At 41.0% G+C, this 22,469-nt stretch overlaps 1 protein-coding gene across 2 annotated transcripts; it reads left to right on the top strand.

Annotated features, from left to right (window-relative positions):
* Positions 1-6,840: 6,840 nt before the first annotated feature.
* Positions 6,841-18,301, top strand: ZFAND5 (zinc finger AN1-type containing 5). 2 transcript variants are annotated; one of them, XM_063129341.1, is made up of 6 exons: positions 6,841-7,240; positions 12,198-12,354; positions 12,729-12,840; positions 13,220-13,320; positions 16,344-16,469; positions 16,650-18,301. In XM_063129341.1, the coding sequence occupies exons 2-6, from the start codon at positions 12,204-12,206 to the stop codon at positions 16,796-16,798; spliced, it is 639 nt and encodes a 212-aa protein (XP_062985411.1). In that variant the 5' UTR covers positions 6,841-7,240; positions 12,198-12,203; the 3' UTR covers positions 16,799-18,301. The 2 variants fall into 2 exon arrangements, with proteins under 2 accessions (XP_062985411.1, XP_062985410.1); XM_063129340.1 differs by lacking the exon at positions 6,841-7,240 and adding an exon at positions 9,407-9,533.
* The last annotated feature ends 4,168 nt before the right edge of the window (positions 18,302-22,469 follow it).

The raw sequence follows: 22,469 nt of genomic DNA, 5'->3' as shown, positions 1-22,469 counted from the left end.
AAGAATGGCCATCAGACTGGAAAAAATCAACTTATATCCCCATACCAAAAAAGGGAAACATTAAAGAATGTTCAAACTATCGTACAGTGGCACTTATTTCACATGCCAGCAAGGTAATGCTCAAGATCCTGCAAGGTAGACTCCAGCAATTCATGGAGTGAGAATTGCCAGATGTACAAGCTGGGTTTAGAAAAGGCAGAGGAACTAGAGACCAAATTGCCAATATCCGCTGGATAATGGAGAAACCCAGGGAGTTCCAGAAAAACATCTATTTCTGTTTTATTGACTATTCTAAAGCCTTTGACTGTGTGGATCATAACAAACTGTGGCAAGTTCTTGGTGGTATGGGGATACCAAGTCATCTTGTCTGCCTCCTGAGGAATCTGTATAACGAACAAGTAGCAACGGTAAGAACAGACCACGGAACAACGGACTGGTTTAAGATTGGGAAAGGAGTACGGCAGGGTTGTATACTCTCACCTTATCTATTTAACTTGTATGCAGAACACATCATGCGACGAGCTGGGCTTGACGAATCCAAGGCTGGAGTTAAAATTGCAGGAAGAAACATTAACAACCTCAGATATGCAGATGACACCACTTTGATGGCTGAAAGCGAGGAGGAGCTGAGGAGCCTTATGACAAAGGTGAAAGAAGAAAGTGCAAAAGCCGGGTTGCAGTTAAACCTCAAAAAAACCAAGATTATGGCAACTAGCTTGATTGATAACTGGCAAATAGAGGGAGAAAACGTGGAGGCAGTGACAGACTTTGTATTTCTGGGCGCAAAGATTACTGCAGACGCTGACTGCAGCCAGGAAATCAGAAGACGTTTACTTCTTGGGAGGAGAGCAATGACAAATCTTGATAAAATAGTTAAGAGCAGAGACACCACACTGACAACAAAGGTCCGCATAGTTAAAGCAATGGTATTCCCCGTAGTAACCTATGGCTGCGAGAGCTGGACCATAAGGAAAGCTGAGCGAAGGAAGATAGATGCTTTTGAACTGTGGTGTTGGAGGAAAATCCTGAGAGTGCCTTGGACTGCAAGAAGATCAAACCAGTCCATACTCCAGGAAATAAAGCCAGACTGCTCACTTGAGGGAATGGTATTAAAGGCAAAACTGAAGTACTTTGGACACATAATGAGAAGACAGGATACCCTGGAGAAGAGGCTGATGCTAGGGAAAGTGGAAGGCAAAAGGAAGAGGGGCCGACCAAGGGCAAGATGGATGGATGATATTCTGGAGGTGACAGACTTGACCTTGGGGAAGCTGGGGGTGGCGACAGCCGACAGAAAGCTCTGGCGTGGGCTGGTCCATGAAGTCACGAAGAGTCGGAAACGACTGAACGAATAAACAACAAACAACAAAAGAGCTTACAACCTAAACTTTGACTGAGGGGGAGAAGAGACAATGAAGGGAAGGAAATTCAGAGGCAAGAGTAACAGAGACATAATTTATGGGAAGGTTTAACTGCCTCAAGCTGTTAGGATGGGGTGGGCTAGAAATATACATAAATACTAATTTATGTAATTAAAATAATGAGAAATAAACATGTGATTATAAAATTGGCTTCTTTCCAAATAGTCTCTGTATCTCCAATATATGATCGATATAACAGACACTGTTGCACATATTGGTGTTTTAACTACTATTAAAATACCACCAGAAGCTCTCTTAGGCCTTAGCTAGACCTACCGTAAAATCCGGGGGAGAGGAGGGGAGACCTCATGTTGTGAATAATGTGCGATCTCATCCCAGTTTACACGTAAGGTGTGACGACCTCGAGAGGCGTCGTGCCCGCCATTTTTTTAATTTTTAAAGGGCCAGCAGCACACAAGTGCTCGAGTGACTCAAAGTTTTTTTTTAAAAAAAATCCATGCTCCCCCCACCCTAGCCCTGATGTGTGTAGTGCTCCTCCCAGCTTCATGTGATGAATCGCGCGGAGCCGGCTCAAGCCGCGGCAATGGGCCACACCTTCCGCGGTCCCAGGCTGAGCCAAGGACCGCGGAAAAACCGGGACCAAAGTGTAGGGCTGTATTCCGGGGCCAGGGAGGGATGATCCCTCCCTGATCCCAGGATCCCCTGTGTGTCATTTGGATGCACAGGGATGATCCCGGGACAATCCCGGGATATAGGCCTGGTCTAGCCATGGCCTTAGTCTGCAATCCTATGCATGTTTAGAAAGAAAAAAGTCCTACAACTCCCAGCGCTCCCCAGCTATCCACACACCTTTTTATGTCTAAGCATATATAGGATTGCACCCTTAATTAAATATGGGTGGGGGAAGAAAATACATGATTTTCTTGACCAGAACTGCTTGCACACTAATACGCTTCTCATTTTAAAGGATACATCCCCGATTTCAAGGGACATGCCACTGATTTCAAGGGAATGTGTGGACAAGTGATTGTTTATAAAAATCATAGTTGCTACAGTTTATGATGTAGCAAATAAGTTTACTGTACAGCATCTCAACACAAACATTGGCTGCAACAAGAAATTTAAGCTGTTTATTTTGGGGAAATCTACTACCTATCCATTTTGACCCCATTTTTTAAAAAAACCCACAAATGTATTTCTAGACCAAAACTATATGACATTCTTGCATAAATGAATAACTGGCAATGTGTTCTCAAATGCTTAAATCTCTGTGACTGACCTAAGCACAAACCATGTCTCATTTGTTAGCTCAAGAAAATTTATAGTCATATAATTCTGGAAAGCTAATTTTGTAAACAAAATCAAATCTCTGATCTTAGGAAACAAATCATGAATCACCACAACCTCAAGGAATTGCCCCTCACATCACTTTGCAACATTTAGTCAACACATGGGAGAAAACTGTTTTATCTGACTGTAACCCTGTTGGTGAGCTCATACAGGAAGAAAGAAATGAAGTCATAATCTGGCCAGGAGACTAGGTTAGAGGAAGTAGATTGGGCTATATGATCTACAATGGCTTTCATAATATATCTTTTGTTGTTTACTTCACTCATCTTCATGGATAGCAGCGAAAACATATTCCTTGTTTGCTTCTTGCATTCTGAATTAATGAAACTGGGATGTTCAGTTACGGGATGATGGTCTGTGAACATTTGCTTGCATTAACCCTGATATAAAAGAGCCAGTGTGGTGTAGTTGCTAGAGTGTTGGACTGAGAGTTGGGAGATCTGGGTTCTAGTCCCCACTCGGCCATGGAAACTCACTGTGACTTTGGGCCAGTCACAGACTCTTGGTCTAGCCTACCTCACAGGGTGGTTGTTGTGATGATAAAATGGAGAGGAGGATTATGTATACCGCTTTGGGTTCCTTGAAGGCAAAAAGGTGGGATATAAATGTAATAAATAAATAAATAAAATGGTAAAAGGTCAAAATTGAAGGTCTTTCCTCATGAGCTACTGAGTAACAAAAGAGACAGCCAAGACAGGAGAGAGGACATGAACCCTTGCTAGCAGCATCACTTCTGACAGGTGAAATGTCAGAGAAAAGCTTAGGTGACTGGGAATTTGAATGTAAAGACATAGTAAAACACATGGGGAAAGATAACAAAAGCAGGGGAAAATACAAACACATGCAATCTTATGCATTTTACACAGAAATAAGTTCCATTTAGCTAAGCAGGACTTACTTCTGAGTAAATAGGCATAATAGACTGTGTTTCACAAAATTCAGGTTTGGGTCCAAATACCCTGCTGCGCGAGGTTATTAAAGAGGCAGGGGGGCAACAAGTGGGAGAAGTCACTGCATAAGCAAATACACCTTCTGCTCACACACTGGGATCTTTGGATGCAACCCAGTAAGCTCTAGAAGGCTTTGCCCACAGCTACTTAATCCAAACATGAATGTTACACTCCTAGCTTTGCACAGTCACCGCAGCTGACCTTGGGGAAATAGCTTCTCTCTTATCACTGTTATAGTAAAAGGCGCCCCATTCTGTGAAAATGCCAACTGGCTGAGTGAAAGAACCAACTGGTTTATCCATGTTTACATCTTAGCAGCACAAGCTTACTCACAGAAGTAGGAAGCTGAAGACCCAACACACCTATCCATTGCAACACTTGGCAGTTCCAGGCACTAAAAGTGTACTTACAATGAAACTCTAGCATACTGTGAATATCTGCATCAATTAAACTCACCTCACCCCAGCTAAAAAAAGGATCCCAGTTAAACGAGAATAAAATGAATGAGTTAGGTCCCATCTTGAACATATATACCACGACATATACATGCAGGACAAAGGTCACATCTGTTCAGCAAGCAGGAAACACAAAGCTCCCAACCCAAGTCTATAGATCCTTTTAATTTTCTTTCATTCTTTCACTCTTTCAACACACAAGACACATTTTATCTATTCCACTGGTATTAATAGGCCACCTAAAAGGATTTTACAAAGAGAAAATATATCTAATTATTATTTACCTTGATATTAGTACAGTGACTTGGATTTCTGCTGAAATAACTACAGTAATTAGGAGTTGTGATAGAATCAAACATTAGCAGAGATCAAGAAATGCTCAGCTATGGGCACCAAACAGCAGAATTTTCCTGGGATGAAATATTACCTAGTAAACAACTTCTCCGAAGAAAAACAAACCGCTCATCCTGTTCAGAAGCATTACTCTGGCACAATCATAATTCACATGTCTGAGCCTTGTGCAATAAGAGAGTTGAATGCATTGTGACGATAGTCAACCCACCTTGGAAATTCAGATACTACAAAAACTGAATTTCTGAATATTCTTAATTGTAAGCAATTGGAAAATCAACTATCAAAACGGAGTTATCATCTCTCCGAGAGAAATAAGAGGGCCATAGGGCATTCATATACATATTTAACAGATGCAAATTTAAAATGGCTTTTGGCTCACATGGCATAGAAATTGAGTTGGGGGCGGGGAGGACTTATCAGACCAGTTACGAAACAACAGCTCCAAAACCAATGTTATTATCCCATTCAAATCAACAAGAATAACAGTAGTATAAGGGAACTGTAAGAAATAAGACTGTAAACACTGTCATATCATTATATACACAGAGAGAGAGAGAGAGAAAGCATTTATATCCCATTCTTTAGCCAAAAAGGCTCTGACAGCAGCTTACAAGTAGTATGACAGTCTCTGGCTTACAGTAATATTTAATATTAATACAATTAATAATAATTATGGAAGCTTAAGTCCTTGTGGCCATTCTTCATCAGTATCCTAGATAGATAGATAGATAGATAGATATACAGTTTGAGGCCAACTCTACATTCACTTTTCTTCCATGATCAAAGCTGCAAAATGAGGTGGGGGGAGGTGTGGTTAATGTGACGAAGCTGCATGATAAAACTGGCAACTGGGCACACTCTGTGAACATCATGTAGAATACACAAAAATGAACAGTAGGAATTCAGGATTTTTAGTATTTCTAAGTCAAAGCTCATAGTCTCTGAAGGATGTCACAGTGAGAACATGTAGAATATCCAACAACGGTCTTCCAGCAACCTTCCATCAGGTGCAGAGAAGGAAAGCAAGGGCCACCATCAAGCCCTGCTTAAATGCCAATTCCACCAGGTGTTGTCTACCTCCTAGCCGCGACCCAGCAGCCATTCAGTCAGGCTGTAGAAGAGGGAGAGATAGAAACAAGGCCATTTCCATCAGCTGAAAGGCAAGCAATGTTTTGCTTCTCTTTTTTATTTATTTCTGTTTCATCTGGACAGGATAAGGCGGCCAACAATGTCTCACCGCATTATAGCTGGTTGTTATAAGACACATAAAACAATAAGAACTGGTTCTGGTTCCGGGGACTGTCTTGTTTTCCTTTCCCCTCCTCATTCCTTTTCCCTTGTCTCTTTTTTTAGGTTAAGCCTGAGGGCAGGGACTGTCTTGTTTTTATTGATCTGGGAGCTGCTCTGGGAGCCTTTCCGGCTGTACAGAGGGATTTAAATACTTTCAACAAATAATAAATAAGCCATCAACAAGTTGTTTCAACATACATACATACTGAAAAACAAGGGCCACTTGAACCCCTATCCGCGTTCAGGGACGGTTGTGTGTAACGCTCATCTAGTCCAGCACGACTTGGGAGGTTGTGCATATTGACCAGAAGGGCGTCCCTATAAAGCCGCAACCCCAAGCAACACAAGTGAGTCGCCTGAAAACCAACAGGCCATCCGGATAAACATTCTAAAATCCGTATTAGTGTAATGAGGGCCAACCAAAAGATCGTTAAAAATGCACAAAGCCTTTTTATGATTGTTTGGCTGGCGAGCGAAATGAAGGGATTTGGATTTTTTTTTTCCCCTTAAGGGTCAACACGTGTACCTTGGTTCCTCCTCCCCCCACTAAAAAAAGGGGGGGGTTCTTCATGCCCTTTCCCACTTTCTCTCCGCCTCTAGCACTTGCTCCTCTCTCGGTTTCCGAAACGAATGAAGAAATGCAAGCAAAATTGCACAGCGTACGAACGTAGCCCCACCCTTCGCCCTCGCCCCGCCCCCTTGCCATATTCCCACCCTCCGCGCTCCTCCCTTTCCACAGGACTTGAGCAGAGCAGGGAAAGGAAGGCAAGGAGGCGACGGAGAAAGCGCTGCTGGGGAATGACAGTGACGTTGACGATGACTGTTCAACTGTGAGGCGGCGGCGCCTGCGCCGTCGCTCTCGCACACGTCTCTCTTCCTCTCCGCTCACTTCTTTCCCAACGCGCGAGGGAGGGGCGGGATTGGAATGGTGACGTAGTAGGCCGCCCTTCCTCCTTCCTGCCCCTCCCCCTCGCCCACAACGAGTGCCCCCCATCAGGGCTGAGCGAGCGTGCTCGCGCCACTCAGCGCCAGAGAGCAGCCAGCCAGGCGGGCGGCCTTCCTTCCTTCCTTCAGAGCGTCTCGGCCGTCGACGCGCGCGCGCGCTCTCGCGTTCTCTCGCTACACAAGTGGCGGTTTGTGCGCGTGAGGCCGTATATTCTATCAAGGCCCCGGAGGCCCGTGGCGGCGGCGGCGGCGGCACGACCGCCGCCATTATCACCCGCGCGCGGCAAGGAACCATCTTCCTCTCGCTCCCCCCGCGGCGTGTTTGGCCCCGCGCAGCAGCACCAGGAACTCCTCCTCCTGTTGTTGGAACAAAGGAAGGAAGCGGCGGCTGCGGCTGCAGTAGCAGCAGCTCCGGGACTCCCCTCCCGCTAGAGCCGGGACAGCGGCGCCTCCCCTCCTCTCTCTTTGTCCCCTTCTCCAACAAGCAGGAGCCTCGCCAGGACCCAACGAGCGGGTGAGTCGCCAGGCCGCTTTCCTTTTATCGCCTTGCCCGACTCAAGAGACCTTGGTATGCGGGGTAGGTGGGTGGGATGGCGTGGAGGGGGCGCGACGTCCTTTGTCTTTCCCACGCAGAATGGCGGGGAGAGAGAGACACGCGTGGGCGGGGGCTCGTGGAGGGGTCGGTGCTTCGGGGGCTTGCCTCACGTCGCGCGAGCGAGGGAAAGCTCTTCGTGTGGGGGCGGAGGCGAATGAGAGAGAAGCCTTCCACGTCGTCGTCGTCGTCCTGTCTTCCTCCGCACAGAAGGAAGCTGGGGTGGAGGGGGGCGGAGAGGACAAAGGGCCGCTGGGCCAACTTCGCTTCGTGTTTCCGAGGGGGGGAACACACCCGTGAAATGCCTTTCCTTTCTCCCCACCTCGAACCTCGTTATTGTGGGGTTTCATGACAAATTAAATACTGGGGGGAGGGTGTCGCAAGGAAGGTAAAAATAAGTGAAACATGAAAGTGGCGGAGGAGCAGTGGGGGGGAGAGAGAGGAGGGGAAACAAAGAACTGGAAGCAGACAATGAGCTTCCTCCTCTTCCCGGCTTTGCGTGGGATCGAAGCTTCCCCTTTTTCTTCTTCTTTCTCTCTCCTTCTCTCTCTTCGCCCCACCCCCAGCCCCACAAGCCACCCCTCCCGTGTCCGAACAGAAAAGGCTTTCTGTGTCTTTGTGTCCGGGCGCGCGCGCGCGCGTGTCTGTGTTGACCCGGCGGGTGGGGGCGATGGTATGGCTTTCCTAGGCTGGTTTGGCCTTGCCATGACTCAGTGGTTTTTCTTTCACGAGGCCCCCAGGCCTTGGTGTCTGCTTGTCAGCTGGGTGGATGTGGATCGGCGGAGAGGGAGGGGTAACAACCGGACTCGAGCCCGGCCCTTGCCTCTTCTTTTCCTCTTACAGCCTCCCTCTCTCTAACCAGCAACCCACCCCACCCCCCAGTTTTGCAAAGAGAGTCCGCCCCGACCATCATCGCCTGCCATTTTCTAAATCTTTTTGGCTCAGCGCTTTTTATGTCCCCGAGTCCTTGGCGCTGTAGAGCGGATCTACTTCCTTTCTCAGCTTCCCCCCCCCCCCCCTTTCTTCTCCATACTCTGAGCTGCTGGCAGCTTCTTCTCCTTTGTTTCTCTCACTTGGCTGGTCTCAGTTGTGCCACTATGGAATGTCTATTTCTTGTCCTCTTCTCCCCCCCCCCGCCCCAGAATTTGAGTAGAAATAAGCTACAGCACTGCACTCTTCTTAACACACAACCTTGTTTACCCAACCTCCTTTATTGTGCGGGCCTTGCAGTTAACTATTTAGGTAAAGAAGTATTAAGGTGATAATACTATCATTGGTACAGTTTCCATGGATTTAGTAGTCACTTAAGATTAAAAACTCTTCCTTCCTTTGTCCACTTTTTAAATTCTGTTTTTAAAAATCAACATACAAATAATAGTGACCTGTGAAATTTGCAGTTAGTGAACTCCTTCCTATTGGTAAAAAAAGCTAAGTCTTTTGAGGCTTTATTGTAGCTTTTTTGACATGTAATTGAGTTCAGCATATCCATGCTGAGCTATTATTCCTCCATTCTGTAGCCATGACTTTTGTACAAGTATTGGTGGAGCTGATATGAAGCAGTTGTATAAGACAAGCTACGAAGTTGAACAAGGGCATCTTTATTTTAGGTTGTGCCATCTTTAGGTGGAGAACAGGAATCAAAGTAAACATATTTTAGAAAGAAGCCATCTGGTACTATAGTCTGTAGTGTGTATTTAAGAGTGGCAGAACGGCAGTCATCTGTCCTGTTTTCCTTTGCTGTTTCCACTACTCTTGCTCAGGGTTAAAATTAAAAATCATTGCAACTATCAGCCTTCTCTTTATCAAGCATCCTGTAGTCGTATTCAGCTTTTATATTTTTTCCATTGTAGTGAGTACATATTTTGTTGCTTTAGTACTATGGACTGTGCAGGAGCTGGGCAGCCTTTAGAGATATAAATAGAAGCTGATTTCAGAGGCCCCTGTTGACAAGGTTTTGTGTGAGCCTCTAGCTCAGCCTGTCACATTGCAGCCTTGTGACAAGCGGAAGCTAATGCACTCACCCATGTGACCTTAGCTTCTGAGAAATATTAAAGCAAGCGGACACACATGTGATGGCATTAGAATTTAACATTCCAGTGAAAAGCTAAAAGTGTAAATGCTAGTAGATAACATGAGGTTATAACATTTGATTCCAACTGGCCCATGGGGGCTACCTGGTTTTCTTTCTACAAAGGCCTTTGTTCAGCCATATATGGTTTGTACTTTCCTTACTAAAGTCATTTGCAGATGCAAACTTTTTTCATGATGATAATGGTGATGTCATCTCAGAGTTTTAAACTGAATGGAGCAAATTGCACAAGAACTGAAAATTGCATAGTTTGGCATTTATTGAGGGCAGTTTTGTCTTTATAGAGTATTTCATCAAATACTGTAGTCTGAATAGGCTGCTATTTCTAATTAACTGTAAATATTCTCCTTCAATTAGTTGGGTTTTTATATAGTTTACATGTACGATGTCTGTTTTACATCTGTTTTTAAAAGTTGATAAAATTTTGTGAGCGCACATTCTACCAAACATGGTATTTTAAAACTGCAAGCTGATTTCAATGGGTAGGATGGTCTTAATGATGAAGGTAGTGCTGGAAATCTGACATGATATTATTGGGCAAATTCATTTACTATTTGGGGAAAGGGAACAAATCCTATCTTAAATCCACCTTGAATATGCCTTAAGGCTGTAAATAAACATTCTGGAACAGTGCCCTATTGTATGCATGGTATTCCATACAAGACTCCCTTGCGGCCATGAAGGCCTAATCTACATCAAGCAGGATATTGCACTATGAAAGCGGTATATAAAAGGCAGGAGCCACACTAGTGCTTTATAGCAGTATTGAAGTGCACTGATGCATACCATATGCCGCTTTCATACCCCGAAATCCTGCTTGGTGTGGCTCCTGCCTTTTATATACCGCTTTCATCCTGCTTTGTATACTAGGCCTTAGAGAAAGAATTGCCTCTGATACTGTTTTCAATTGATTTTCTTATGTTTGGTATGAAATTGACTACCACAGTGAAAGCATCTTTAGTTGAAACAGTATGTCTAGCCAAAATACATACATTATGTATTTGCAAGTTGCCTGCTGTTTTACATGTATAATGTATTTAAACATTTGTTTTATTTGATGTTATTCATTTCACAGATTTATATCATACTTTCCCACTAATTAGAACTTCCAAATAGTATTTGTCCACTAGACCAGTATTGCATTGTTATCCAATTAAAGTACAGCCCTTGCTTAACTTAGCAACGACGTTGAAGTGTTTATGTTCCTAAACTGACTCTTGTGGCATGTACAGATGAGGGGAACTCTGCAAGTAGAAAAATATGGGCAGCTTGCTTTGAAAGTTGCAGCATTTTGCTGAACTGCTGTAAGATGAGTAATTTGCTTTCATTAATATATTAAGCAAGGTGTTTTTTTAAAAGGCCTGCTCCAAGTAAACTTCTGAGCTGAGTGGTTCTGGTCTTCAAGTAGTAGCTGATTTTGTATATTGAAGGATTCAAGCATGTGATGTTTTCAGTTAGCAAGATATCATGTTTCCTGCCCAAGTTGTTTAATGCCTTGCACTGTTTTCGGAAGTACTGCTATGGTAGACCTCATTCCTACCAGCTGTGTTGCCCAATCTCCTTTTCTCAATAATTTGTATAAAAACAGACTAGCATGCCACTTGAAACTAAAACTAGTTCCTAACCTGCAGGGCCTATTAAAAAATAATAGCCAGAAGTGACTTGTATACTCAAGTATACACCTATTCTGCAGTTTTGAACTTAATTAGGGTAGATAGTAACTGAAAAGCTGTGTATTCTCAGTGACAACTAAAATTATAGTCAGTAATCTTAAATTCCAGGATTGGTATTTACATATTGTGGCCTGACATATCTACGCAAACATCTATGAATCACACAGGAATATTGATAAACAGGCATGGATGTGCAGGACATTTTCAGTTTCTGTATTTTGTTCCTAGCCTTGTTCTTGTTGCATCTCACTCCGGAAGTAGGGCAGAGCAAAATGGAGGAAATGTTGTTCTTAATTCCCTCTCTGTCCACCCTCTTCCTTCCCAATCCAACAAAGATCATGGTGTGGAGAAACAGCTTTAAGGCCATGTATAATGGTCTCATTCAGAAATTATGGGCCTAATTGAAATAAGCATTTAAGTTCAGATGCTGTCTTTCAGCACTGAAGTGCTTCAATGGAAGAAGGCACTCTGATGCACATCTATGTATACTTTTGCTTGAGAGTAGTGCAGTCTGGGCAGACTACATTGGCACACGGATGTGCATTCAATTTACCCTTGGGTCTTTTAAGCTGCAATGGAGATTCCTTTCTACAGGAATGGTATCTCCTTCCTTATGCCTTAAGCTGAAGAAACCAAGGCAGGATCTACACTACTGCTTTAAAGCGCTTTATAACAGTTATAAAGCGCTTTAACTGCTTTAAAGTGCTATAAAACTGTTATAAAGCACTTTAAAGCAGTAGTGTAGATCCGGCCCAAGTGGTAAGCTGATGACTTCATTTCAGCTCCTGCCAGTTTGACTAGCAAGATAATAGGAGCACTCAATTGCAACTCTCCATCCCATCTGGGGTTTGGGAGGTGCCAGGGTCCTTCTCTCCCCTCCCCTTTTTTTTTTAAAGGATGGAGTGGAGGGGGGAAGCATTTCTCCCCTCAAAATGTCAGTCTTCTGTCTGTAGGGATCTCCTCCAGTTCTAACCCCCAGTTCTAACCCCTTCCATACTCAGAATACCTACTCTACAAATATGGGGAGTGATACTATGTGATGTCAGTATTTTTGATGGCTACTTCATGTGAAGTGATTATGTGCCAGTTTCTAATGCATTTCCTCCTCTATTTACAGAACAAAATGGCTCAGGAGACCAACCAGACCCCAGGGCCCATGCTGTGTAGCACAGGATGTGGATTTTATGGGAATCCTAGAACTAATGGAATGTGTTCAGTCTGCTATAAAGAACATCTTCAAAGACAGCAAAATAGTGGCCGAATCAGTCCAATGGGTATGTGTTGGAAGAACATAACAGCTGAAGTTCTAGTTGTGGATACAATTTCAGTAATAACCATTTGCGTGAACACTTGCATCATACTAGCCTTCCCAACTTTGAGGTATTTTGTGTTCTTATAGTCTGGATTCACTCCCAACTAGTGTGACTTGGAAGCATTTAATAACAACTCTAACTTATTTGTATCTGTTGAAGTGGACCGTGTCCACAAATGTCATAATTAATTTGTTAGTCTTTAAGGTATCAGAAGACTTTTGTTATTCTTGCTACTACAGAGTAATATTGCCACCCTTCTGAAAATTCTAACATTTGTATATTGGGATTTCTACATTTCCAACATATTTGCTTACATTTTTCTTTTTGTTGTTCAGGAACATCAAGTGGTTCCAACAGTCCTACCTCAGACTCTACATCTGTACAGAGAGCAGATACTAGTTTAAACAACTGTGAAGGTGCTGCTGGCAGCACAACAGACAAATCAAGGTAAGAAAAGTATAGAATAACACAGTGATGGTGAAATAAGTTAAATCTGTGAGATTGTGTATAGTAAACTCTTGACCTAATAATAATGCAATAGTTTGCATTAAAGCTAGTCTATAGAGGAAATAACCAGTGTTTGATTATTCCTGAAATTAAGAAATATTTGGGCTTTGCAATGATGGAATGATAAAATCATATCTTGGATTACTGTAAGGTTAGATTAAAAGAGCCCTTGGCTGTTACTAGTCCATTTCATCATATTTTATCACCATTAAATTCAGTAATAGTTATCAAGCGGAGCTTGGAGTTTTTAAATTTTAGCTTTATATTAGTCTTCCTAATAGCACTAACGGATTGCTTTCATTTCACTGAATGCAAGCAGAAATGTGCCTGTTGCCGCCTTGCCTGTAACTCAGCAAATGACAGAAATGAGCATTTCAAGAGAGGAGAAAGTTACTCCGAAAACAGAGACAACAGAGCCAGGTATGCCTTTTTAAAAGTAACTTGAGTGCAGTTAGTTCAGTGGGACCTGGCAGGTCTAAACCTCTTATAACCAGGGAGAAAAAAAATATACTTTGCTATTCTTAAAATACATTTATTCACTTTTTATAAAAATGATCACACTGCTAATCATATCAGCAAAAACAAATAAATTAAGTACTAGGGATGTACTGATTCCTGCATTGAGCAGGGGGTTGGACTCAATGGCCTTTTAGGCCCCTTCCAACTCTACTATTCTATGATTCTATGAATCCATCCATGTGAATCCTGGGAACATCTTCAGCAGCATTTGTGTTACATCACAAAAGTTTACAAGCTATAGAAGCTCCTTTGGGGAATCTAATGATCTTTCAGTAAAGTTTCTTAGCTACACCTTCATTTTTACACCCTTGTTCTACTGAGAAATCAATTTTCTATATAGCGGTCACTCAAATGTTTTTCTGCATACCAATTCCAGTTCATCTAATGTAGAGAAAAATACCTCCATACAATCATTTATCATTGTGAATACTTCCCATAGAGTAAACTCTAGCCCCTCCACCACATGTTTTATTCCCTCTAAATATGGAATGTAAGAAAATACATTCTAAGCAGAAAAACTGAATATATAGAGAAGGGACATTTCCTGCCCACCCTGTGAGATCATTAGCAGTAGAGTGCAACCTGCTGTAACATTGACTGAAGAGTACTTAGATCTGACCTACACATACAGCAGAATAAAGTGGTAGAATAGACTTTACCACTTGTGACTTCGTGAGGGTGATCACATTTCTGAATGTTCCCCTACCTTAAACTTCTTGTAAATTAAAACAAAAGAATATGCAGCATTCAAAGGCTATCTCCTGTTGGCAAGTAGTTGGTTTTTCCCCCTTGAGTCCAGTTTACTACTAATAGTCCAGTGAATAGTCCATTCTACCACAACTATCCTGTATGTACAGTCCACGCCTGAAATTTCTAAGAGAGATGAGTCAGATATTCATTAACCATCACTGAAACTGCGTTTTGGGTGCTAGTGAAGACTTTGTGTTTTGAAAGACCCTGTAGTACTTGTAAAGAGAGGATGTATTACTACTTGCTGCTTAATAAATTCACAGGATTGAAATACACTGGGCATTTTGCATGGATGTTTGTGTATTTATTTACATTCAATACATTCCCATTGAATGCATTGGTTTGTGCTAAAGTGATTAGTGATGTGGACATTTATATTAATATTATGGATTCAACCTCCCCAATCTAATGCCTTCTGGATATTTTGGGCTCATAACCCCCATTATCCCTGACCATTGGCAATGCTGGCTGGGGCTGATGGGAGTTGGATTCCAAAATACCTGGAGGGCACAAGCTTGTGGAAGACTGGATGAACTCCTATTCCAAAAACTCACCAAAAAAGTGGTTTTCAGTAATGCAATCTACTGCATGATTTCATCTCTTAACCCTTCTGATACTATACACAAGGAGGATTACTGGGGAAAGGCTTAGACCTTTCAAATACCAAAAAGTAACTCTAACTCTGAATTTGGGCATGGGGTTCATACAGAATATAAGGTAAAAGGATGCCCCATATACAGACCTATTAATGAACAGCTTTATATAGCAAGGTGACTTTTTTTGTATTTTTGATAAATTTTCAGGTAGAAAGTAAGTTAAAAGTTATTCAAATTGCAGTCACATCCATACTTTGGAATATTGATATGGCTTAGAATCAAGTAACATGATCAAAAGCTCCTCAACCTGAGTAGGAGTAGTAAGAAGAAGCAGTATGCTGCTTAAACACAAATTTTGGAGTGCGTGCAGTCTGTCTCCCCAGTTGATACTTAATGTGCCTTTCGCTAAAATTATTAAAATGCACATTTTAAATATAGGTAGTAAGTGAAAGGGAAATTTTGAATAATATCTCCATCTTTATAGATGTCTTTGTCTTGAATGTGACAAAAGAGCATCTGCAATTTACTACATACAGTAAAATTGTTTTATAGGCTTGCAGTCTTTTGTAGTGAAAGTACAATATCTGAAAGATATACACACAGAGATGAAACACATCACACTAGAATGTTGAGTTAAAAAATGTGTTTCTGCTTATAGTTCTCGACAAGTTGTGAGCTGTTGCAACTGCTGTTTAAAGATGATGTGGTGGAGGGGGGGAAATAGAAGAGAACTCCATTCAAGGGATATATATTTCAGGCAAAGTAGTTTGGGGTTGTTGTTTTTAAGTGATGGCACTTGCTGCAGAATATTAAGTGAGACTACCATAGAATGCAGGGAAATGCCCATCTAAAAATCTACATCTTTACCAACTATGCTCTCAAACGTCTATTGCTGCCCTATTTATTTATTGCATAGCTATACCATCCAGTTAGCTGAAGCTCTCTATGCACAGGCTTTCTGCAATCCACTATTTGTCAACCACTGCAGCATGTTCTGGGTTCTGCTTTTTGGTGCCCCTAACACGGCTCAAATGTAAGAAATGCTTTCTTAGCCAGCTCCAAGAAACTGTTATTCATCTTCTAGAATTCAGTATCATGCTATTGTGCCAGAACTTGTGGCCCTCCTTGCTGCCCAAAAATCTGCAGGGTTTCCCAGCCTATGGAGCATATTGTGAGGTTGTGCAATGGGGTGTAGGTGGTGGTGAGAATTGCCCCCCTCCTGAATCTTCTCATAGAACTGCTTCCGTTGGTGGAATGACATAGTTAGATACAGCTGTGTTAGTTATAAGAGAACCCATTACAGAATATGGGTTCTCTTATAATTAACCATGAGATAGATAAAAGAAAAAGAGATATGGAGGGGAGAGAACATCCTTGAATGTCTGAGGCAGTTTATAAACAAGGTAGCATTAGATGTCTAAGAACTGTTTTCCAGAAACTTACTCAGCTGCTCTTTCTAGAAATGATGATGCCTCAACATTACAATGTATGAAAATCAGTGCAAATTAAAACAGTTTGAAATTAAACAAGCACAGCAAATCTAATCAACTTTTTTTTGGGGGGGGGATGTTCTTTCAGTTGTTACTCAACCAAGTCCTACAGTCACTCAACCTAGTACATCTCAAAATGAAGAGAAAACACCTGAAATGCCCAAACCAAAGAAGAATAGATGTTTTATGTGCAGAAAGAAGGTTGGCCTTACAGGTATGCTGCTGAATTCTGCATTATACACACTTAACCAGTCTTAATCTAGTTGTTTCCTAGATTTTGCTTTGGAAACATTTAAAGCTCTTCAGGGAAAATCTTGGAGTTTAGATTTGTTGTGACCTTATTTACAAGTCTTTACCATATAGTATTTCAAGTGATGCTTCTGTGTCTTCACAGGATTTGACTGTCGATGTGGAAATCTGTTTTGTGGACTTCACCGTTATTCTGACAAGCACAACTGCCCATATGATTACAAAGCAGAAGCTGCAGCAAAAATCAGGAAAGAGAATCCAGTTGTTGTGGCCGAAAAAATCCAGAGAATATAAACTAACCTACTTGCTGAAAAGACTGACTTTCTTTGTTTTTATTTTAAAATATCCTAGGAAAACATTAAAGAGCAGATGCATGGCCATTTTCCTTTGATGTTCTCCAGAGTTTTTCTTTAGTCTGTCTTATTGATTGATATTTTAGGATATTGTGGGTGTTACAGGCAGAATTGGATAGATACAGCCCTTTAAAATGTGTACATGCCCTCCCCAGAATTAATTGAAAGAGTAAGACCTGCACTGGAAAACAGACATGCACAAAGGACAGAGTTGTCTAGTTCACATGTGCCAAACAGATGCATAAAATCTGCATGTTTGCAGCAGATTTGCCTTTTGGGAATGAAATTGAGGTATATCATCCTTGGATAGTGCTACGTGCCTGTTTGATTAAAAGATACACCAGGAAAAAAATGAGTCTACTTTTACCATAGTTAAACTTCGTCCTGTTTTAATTTCCACAATTCATTATTTTGAAGCTGAGTTGCAGAGGAGCCACTTTCCTAATGAGAATGGGTGTTCAGGTGCCATAAGCTGCAATTTAAGGTTACCTGCTAAATGAAAGCAAGAAATCTTGAGTCTGAAGGGTGAAATCCTTGGAACTGATAAAAATTGCTCAACTATTAAAACTGGTTCCCAAAGGAAACTTCATTTTCAGAACTTTATGAACTAGCCTACAACAGAAGACTTGTCTGCTTCTTACTCTTATGTAGCTAAATAAGTTGTGTAGCACAATACTACAAGACTTTGTTTTACAGTTTACAAAAAGGCTACTTTTTAAAATAAACTTAATCACAGCAGCTCTGTTAAGTAACACATGCATCTGATGAACCTAGTTTGCAAATGTATTCAAGCATTTAATTTCTCATATGCATTTTATGTTGAATGTGTTCTGGGTTCAAGAGAATGTTAGCTCTTAATTTTTATAGTTTTCAAATGTAGTGAGATTGCACCATTTTGCATGGAAAAAAATCATACCCAATATGGCTGCTGTAGACTTTAAGTGGTACCTGGAACCACTCTGAGGGCTGCTTTATCATTTTAATAGTACTTGGGTGTAGGACTGTAGTGTTCTTGGGTGTATTGCATGGGCTGCATTATCTACAGCATTGTACAATAACAACTCTAGAAAAGGCAGTATACTTCACTGATGCTTGTCTGGTAATATCACTTCTGTGTTATAATGGAAGGTTTTTTTGTGATGTATGAAACTTGTGTTTTTTATATAAACAAGTACAGTTTAGACTAGTATAGTGGTAATGCCTGTTCTCATCTGTAAATAGTTGTGTATACATAGGGCACTACTTCTGACTTCTATTGCAGTGTTCAGTCTTAGTTTTTCTTCATTAAAAGCATCAGGTTTTTGCTTTAAACTTTGTTCTCAGTTGAGTTATTAGATATACAAATGTGTACAGATAGTTCATATTTATGTATTGCACATAATCATGCTACCCGGCATCTATGCTATATTGTATTATGTAAATAATAAAATCATGTACAGAGGGATATAGTTCCTTTTGTGATGGTTCATTGGGTTTTAAGCTAATTGATTAACCTGAACTTGATGCTATGTGTGAAGAGATGGTTGCAATTAACTATTCAAGAATTCTCGGTTTCTAATCCTGTTCCCTTCACTTCATCCTTTTTCCCTTCACTGGATTTTATTTTTATACATCGACTGAGCATATAAAATGGAATACAAATATGATACCTGGATAGAAGTTCAGCAAACGACAGCAGCATCGTGGTTGAAAAGGGAAAACTTCTGCATACTTGCGGGTCTTAGTTGCTTTGTTCTTCAAATTTCTCCACTTGGAATCTCTTCTACCTGCCACCTTGGCAGCAGTTCTCTGGCCAGATTCATTGGCTTCAACCCTGAGTTATTGCCTGAATGTGGATGCAGGTTGAATGGTTCCTTATGATTTGAAAAAAGGAATAGCAAGACAGCTTATACTATGCACAACTACTGAAGAAAAGTACAGACATCTGGGGGGGGGGGGAGGGGGAGGGACTAAGACAGGAGTGTGATAACTTTCGATGTCCGTTCTACCTGTTGCAACCTTTACACACTCAACAGATAGGGATTAACATTCATTGTAAAGTAAATGTAATCTCCAGTTTTATTTTCATAAATCAACTGTACTTTTAAGGATCTCCCAAATGTGAGAGATCTGGTGGGAAGTAAGATTTGCTGAACTAATGAAGATCAGAACATTTTTTGGCCTGGTGGACATCTTAGATGAATAGCAACTGAGGTTGAGAGAGATTGAATAAGTATGCCAAAACTACCTTTTGGAATAGTTGCTGAATGAATAAGCATGTAGTAAGAACACAACCAGTCAACAAAAGTTTGAGCTCCTAAAAGTACATTAACTCCTCTGTAATACATCTTTTTTTTTCAAAGAATCTGACCTCTCTCAACTCAATATTCTGATGAATGAGGTCAGTGTTCTGTTGCGACATACCTGTTTCCTCCTTGCTGTTACCAGGCCAAACTCTTAAGAGAAAAGCACTGCAACAGTAAAGGATTGCTGTAGCATGGCTGATGGCTATTCCTTATTGATAATACATTAGAACAACAAGTAGAACCTTCCTGTCTCCTTGTGTAGCCAGAAAATCCTTAGCACAGATTCTCTATTTAATCCAAGAAAGCAACTGCATGTCAGTGTTCTGACCAAAAAAAAAAAAAAAAAACCCTGCAAAGCTAGCATGGTTGTTATGTAAGAAGTATAATAGGTATCTTCCTTGTCACCAGTAGTATCAACTGTATCACCTGTTGCTTTATGATACTTTAAATTGTTTGGAAGCAACTCAAGTAGTTGCACAGGTTAAACTAGCTCAGACTTTCTAGTCTTGAGATTTTTTTTCACAATGGCAAAAAGCTAGAAACTGCAAAATTGCCTTCCAAAAAAGTTCTGATTTACTTGACAATACGACCTCATTTAGGCAATACATGTTGATGCATTTAAAACTGCAGGGTGAGAAGGAAACATGTCCTATGACCCCTGAGGGTTCAGTATGTGCTTAGTGCTTCCTCCAAGCCAAGACACTGCTCTTGGCTTTCCTAAAATCTTGAGAGCATTATATCAGCTTCTTTCTAGCTGCCTAACTCAAAAACATGCAAAGATGATATGCAATGAGCAAGCAAAATGTATTAGGAGATGAAATAGTCCTCAAGCCTTTATTGATGTGGAAATCCCACATGTGCATTGAATGGGATGAGAGGACTTACGGTGTAGTTTAAATAGCTAATTATCCTGTTGAAATTATAGGGGTTTTTAAAATTTATTTTTACTGTTAGAATGGAAGAAATATGACACATTCATTATTACCCATCTAAGTAGATGATAGTATCTTACTATTCTAGGAGATCCAGATATAAGCAACATTCATATCTTAACAATATTGTTATGGAAGTAGAAAGTAATGTCAAAGTTGTCTTCGAAAGGAATTAAATAGCAACTTTCTAGTTACAGAAAAGGTGAAATGTGTAATGAGTCTTGATTATAGGAATGAAAATTATTCAGACTAGATCCCTGCACTCCCTAAACAAGTTTTATATTGTGATACAATCAACATAATTCTGGGATTATTTTTTGTATGGGAGACCAGTCATTGGGTCTTAATTAGAAGCCTGGTGCCTGATAAATCACTCGGGGTGGGGGAGGGAGGGAATAAAAAATTATTCACAAGTAGTGTGCCTAGGAATGAGAAGGATAAAATTATTGCAGTAGTCTGTAATGCTTTTGATTGCATTCAGTTTTGTTTGCCTTAAAAGAAAAATATTAAGGCCTATACAATATGGCCAACGCACATGTCGTTTGGAGTACGGCCCTATTGAGCCGCTTGCAGCAGTCCATTGTTTAGGAATCCTTCACAATGAAAGATGTGCCTTTGGACCATTTTTGTCTTCATTGCAGTTGTGAAATACAGTTATCCTGTGGTGGAATATTATTTGCATAGTAAATATCAAGTCATACAGTGTGCAGATTTTCCCTTCGTTTTCTAATTGTGTTTATTCCAGTAGCTTCTAACTAGAGAAGATGTAAACAACCCATTTTTCTGGTTGACTTTTTCATGAGCTTAATTTTCAGTAACCTCTTATGAGGACTATTTTGGCAGCTCTTTCCATGGAATTTGATACCTCTCACTTCTAGCTCTGTTTCCCGTCATATCTTTGTGGCAGTGGGGAGCAGCAGCTGCAAGATGTGGGATAAATGTGTGTAGATCTGCCCTGTTGTAGCTGGCAATGATGATAACTATTTCAGAATTCAATGGGATGTAAAACTAGCACTATTCTCTGTAATACTTAACAGTATTGAAACTTGAATTTCTTACTGTAAAAACAGGTTCATTTTCAAGAACAGATTTTTAAAACTAGCCTGGAACTTCTGGTAGCTTTCTCATTGAAGTTGCAAATTAACCTTTTTCATTAGTTCGTGTGTGTTTAATAAATCATATACCAGTTACAAACATCCCAGGGGGTGGGCTATTAACGACACCCTAATCAAAGCTTAGCTATGCATCTGTCTTGCCTGTGACACTGTAGTTTGAGAACTTGCACTTTCTTTAACAGAGGCCTAAAATTATCTTCAAACAGATGTGCTATAAAACAGTGTTTACAGCCTATTACCTCTATTATTAGGCTCAAATGCCACACGTGTGCAGAGCTGATGCTTATCTTGTTGGTTCTCCCAGTATGGAATCATTTGCTTTGTTTCCTGATGTAATTTTTTCTCTCCCCCTATGCTTAGTATTACTGTGTCTGCATACACTGCCATAGGGTCTTATTTCCCTTTGGGTAGAGAAACTATTGTCAGCTACAAAGCATCAACTGTGAAACTGCAGAAAACATGTTTTATAGAGTGTACTGAAGCATGGGTCCTAGACCAACCATGTTCTCCCTACATTCAGAAAATGTCCGGATACATGAGTCTTGTAATAATTTAACATCCTGACTTCCGCTCAAGATAGGGATGTCCGGATTTTGGGAAATCCATCCCATATGTATTTCATGGGCTGTGTAGTGTTGTTCGTTCCAGCGTCTGTTCACAGATGGATTTGATTTTTTTGCCCATTATGTGGAAAAATACGTAAATAATTCTGTAAGAAAGTTTGCAAAAATTTACTTATTTATGTTAGTAAGTAACGTTTCATGTATTGTCCCCCATTCCATTCGACTTTTGCCACGTATATTTTCTAGCATGACATATGTCTCAGCAGAAACGTGTGTATTCCTGTGTAAATTTTGGGAAGGTGAAAACAAAAATTTGGAAGTCCGCGGACTCCATGTGGTCTGGAGAGGCCAGTCTACAGAGGGTTCCGTAGGTCAGATGCTTAGAAACCTGAACTCATTTTAGTCCCATCTTGAATATCTCCAGCATCCCAAAGTCTGAGGACAGAATAAGCAACATTCTAAACAGTGAGTTGCTGGTCCTTCCCTAGAAAAGAGTGTTTACTGCTTGGTTCATTGAAGCTGGATCTTATGACTTCCATGAAAGGCTATTGTGGTCAATGAGGGTCATATTTGTAATTGGAAAGCTTTGGTACCCAAATGTGCTACTCTTCCCTCCTTTTCTGTAATGTCGCTTAGACTGTAAGCCTGAGGGGCAGGTATTGGGGCTGTTTGTGTATAATGGCAGAAAATCTTGGGTTAATTAACCCACAAGTTGTC

The sequence above is a fragment of the Elgaria multicarinata genome, chromosome 6, assembly GCF_023053635.1.
Source record: "Elgaria multicarinata webbii isolate HBS135686 ecotype San Diego chromosome 6, rElgMul1.1.pri, whole genome shotgun sequence".
Taxonomy (NCBI): Eukaryota; Metazoa; Chordata; class Lepidosauria; order Squamata; family Anguidae; genus Elgaria; species Elgaria multicarinata.
The sequence above is the reverse complement of the archived record's forward strand: the minus strand, read 5'-3'. Positions and strand labels throughout refer to the sequence as shown.

Bases quoted from the DNA above. Each gene is read 5' to 3' on its own strand.
- ZFAND5 (XM_063129340.1), top strand. The intron at 12,841-13,219 runs GTAAGAAAAGTA...GAATGCAAGCAG, and splicing joins AGCACAACAGACAAATCAAG to AAATGTGCCTGTTGCCGCCT. The intron at 16,470-16,649 runs GTATGCTGCTGA...GTGTCTTCACAG, and splicing joins AAAGAAGGTTGGCCTTACAG to GATTTGACTGTCGATGTGGA.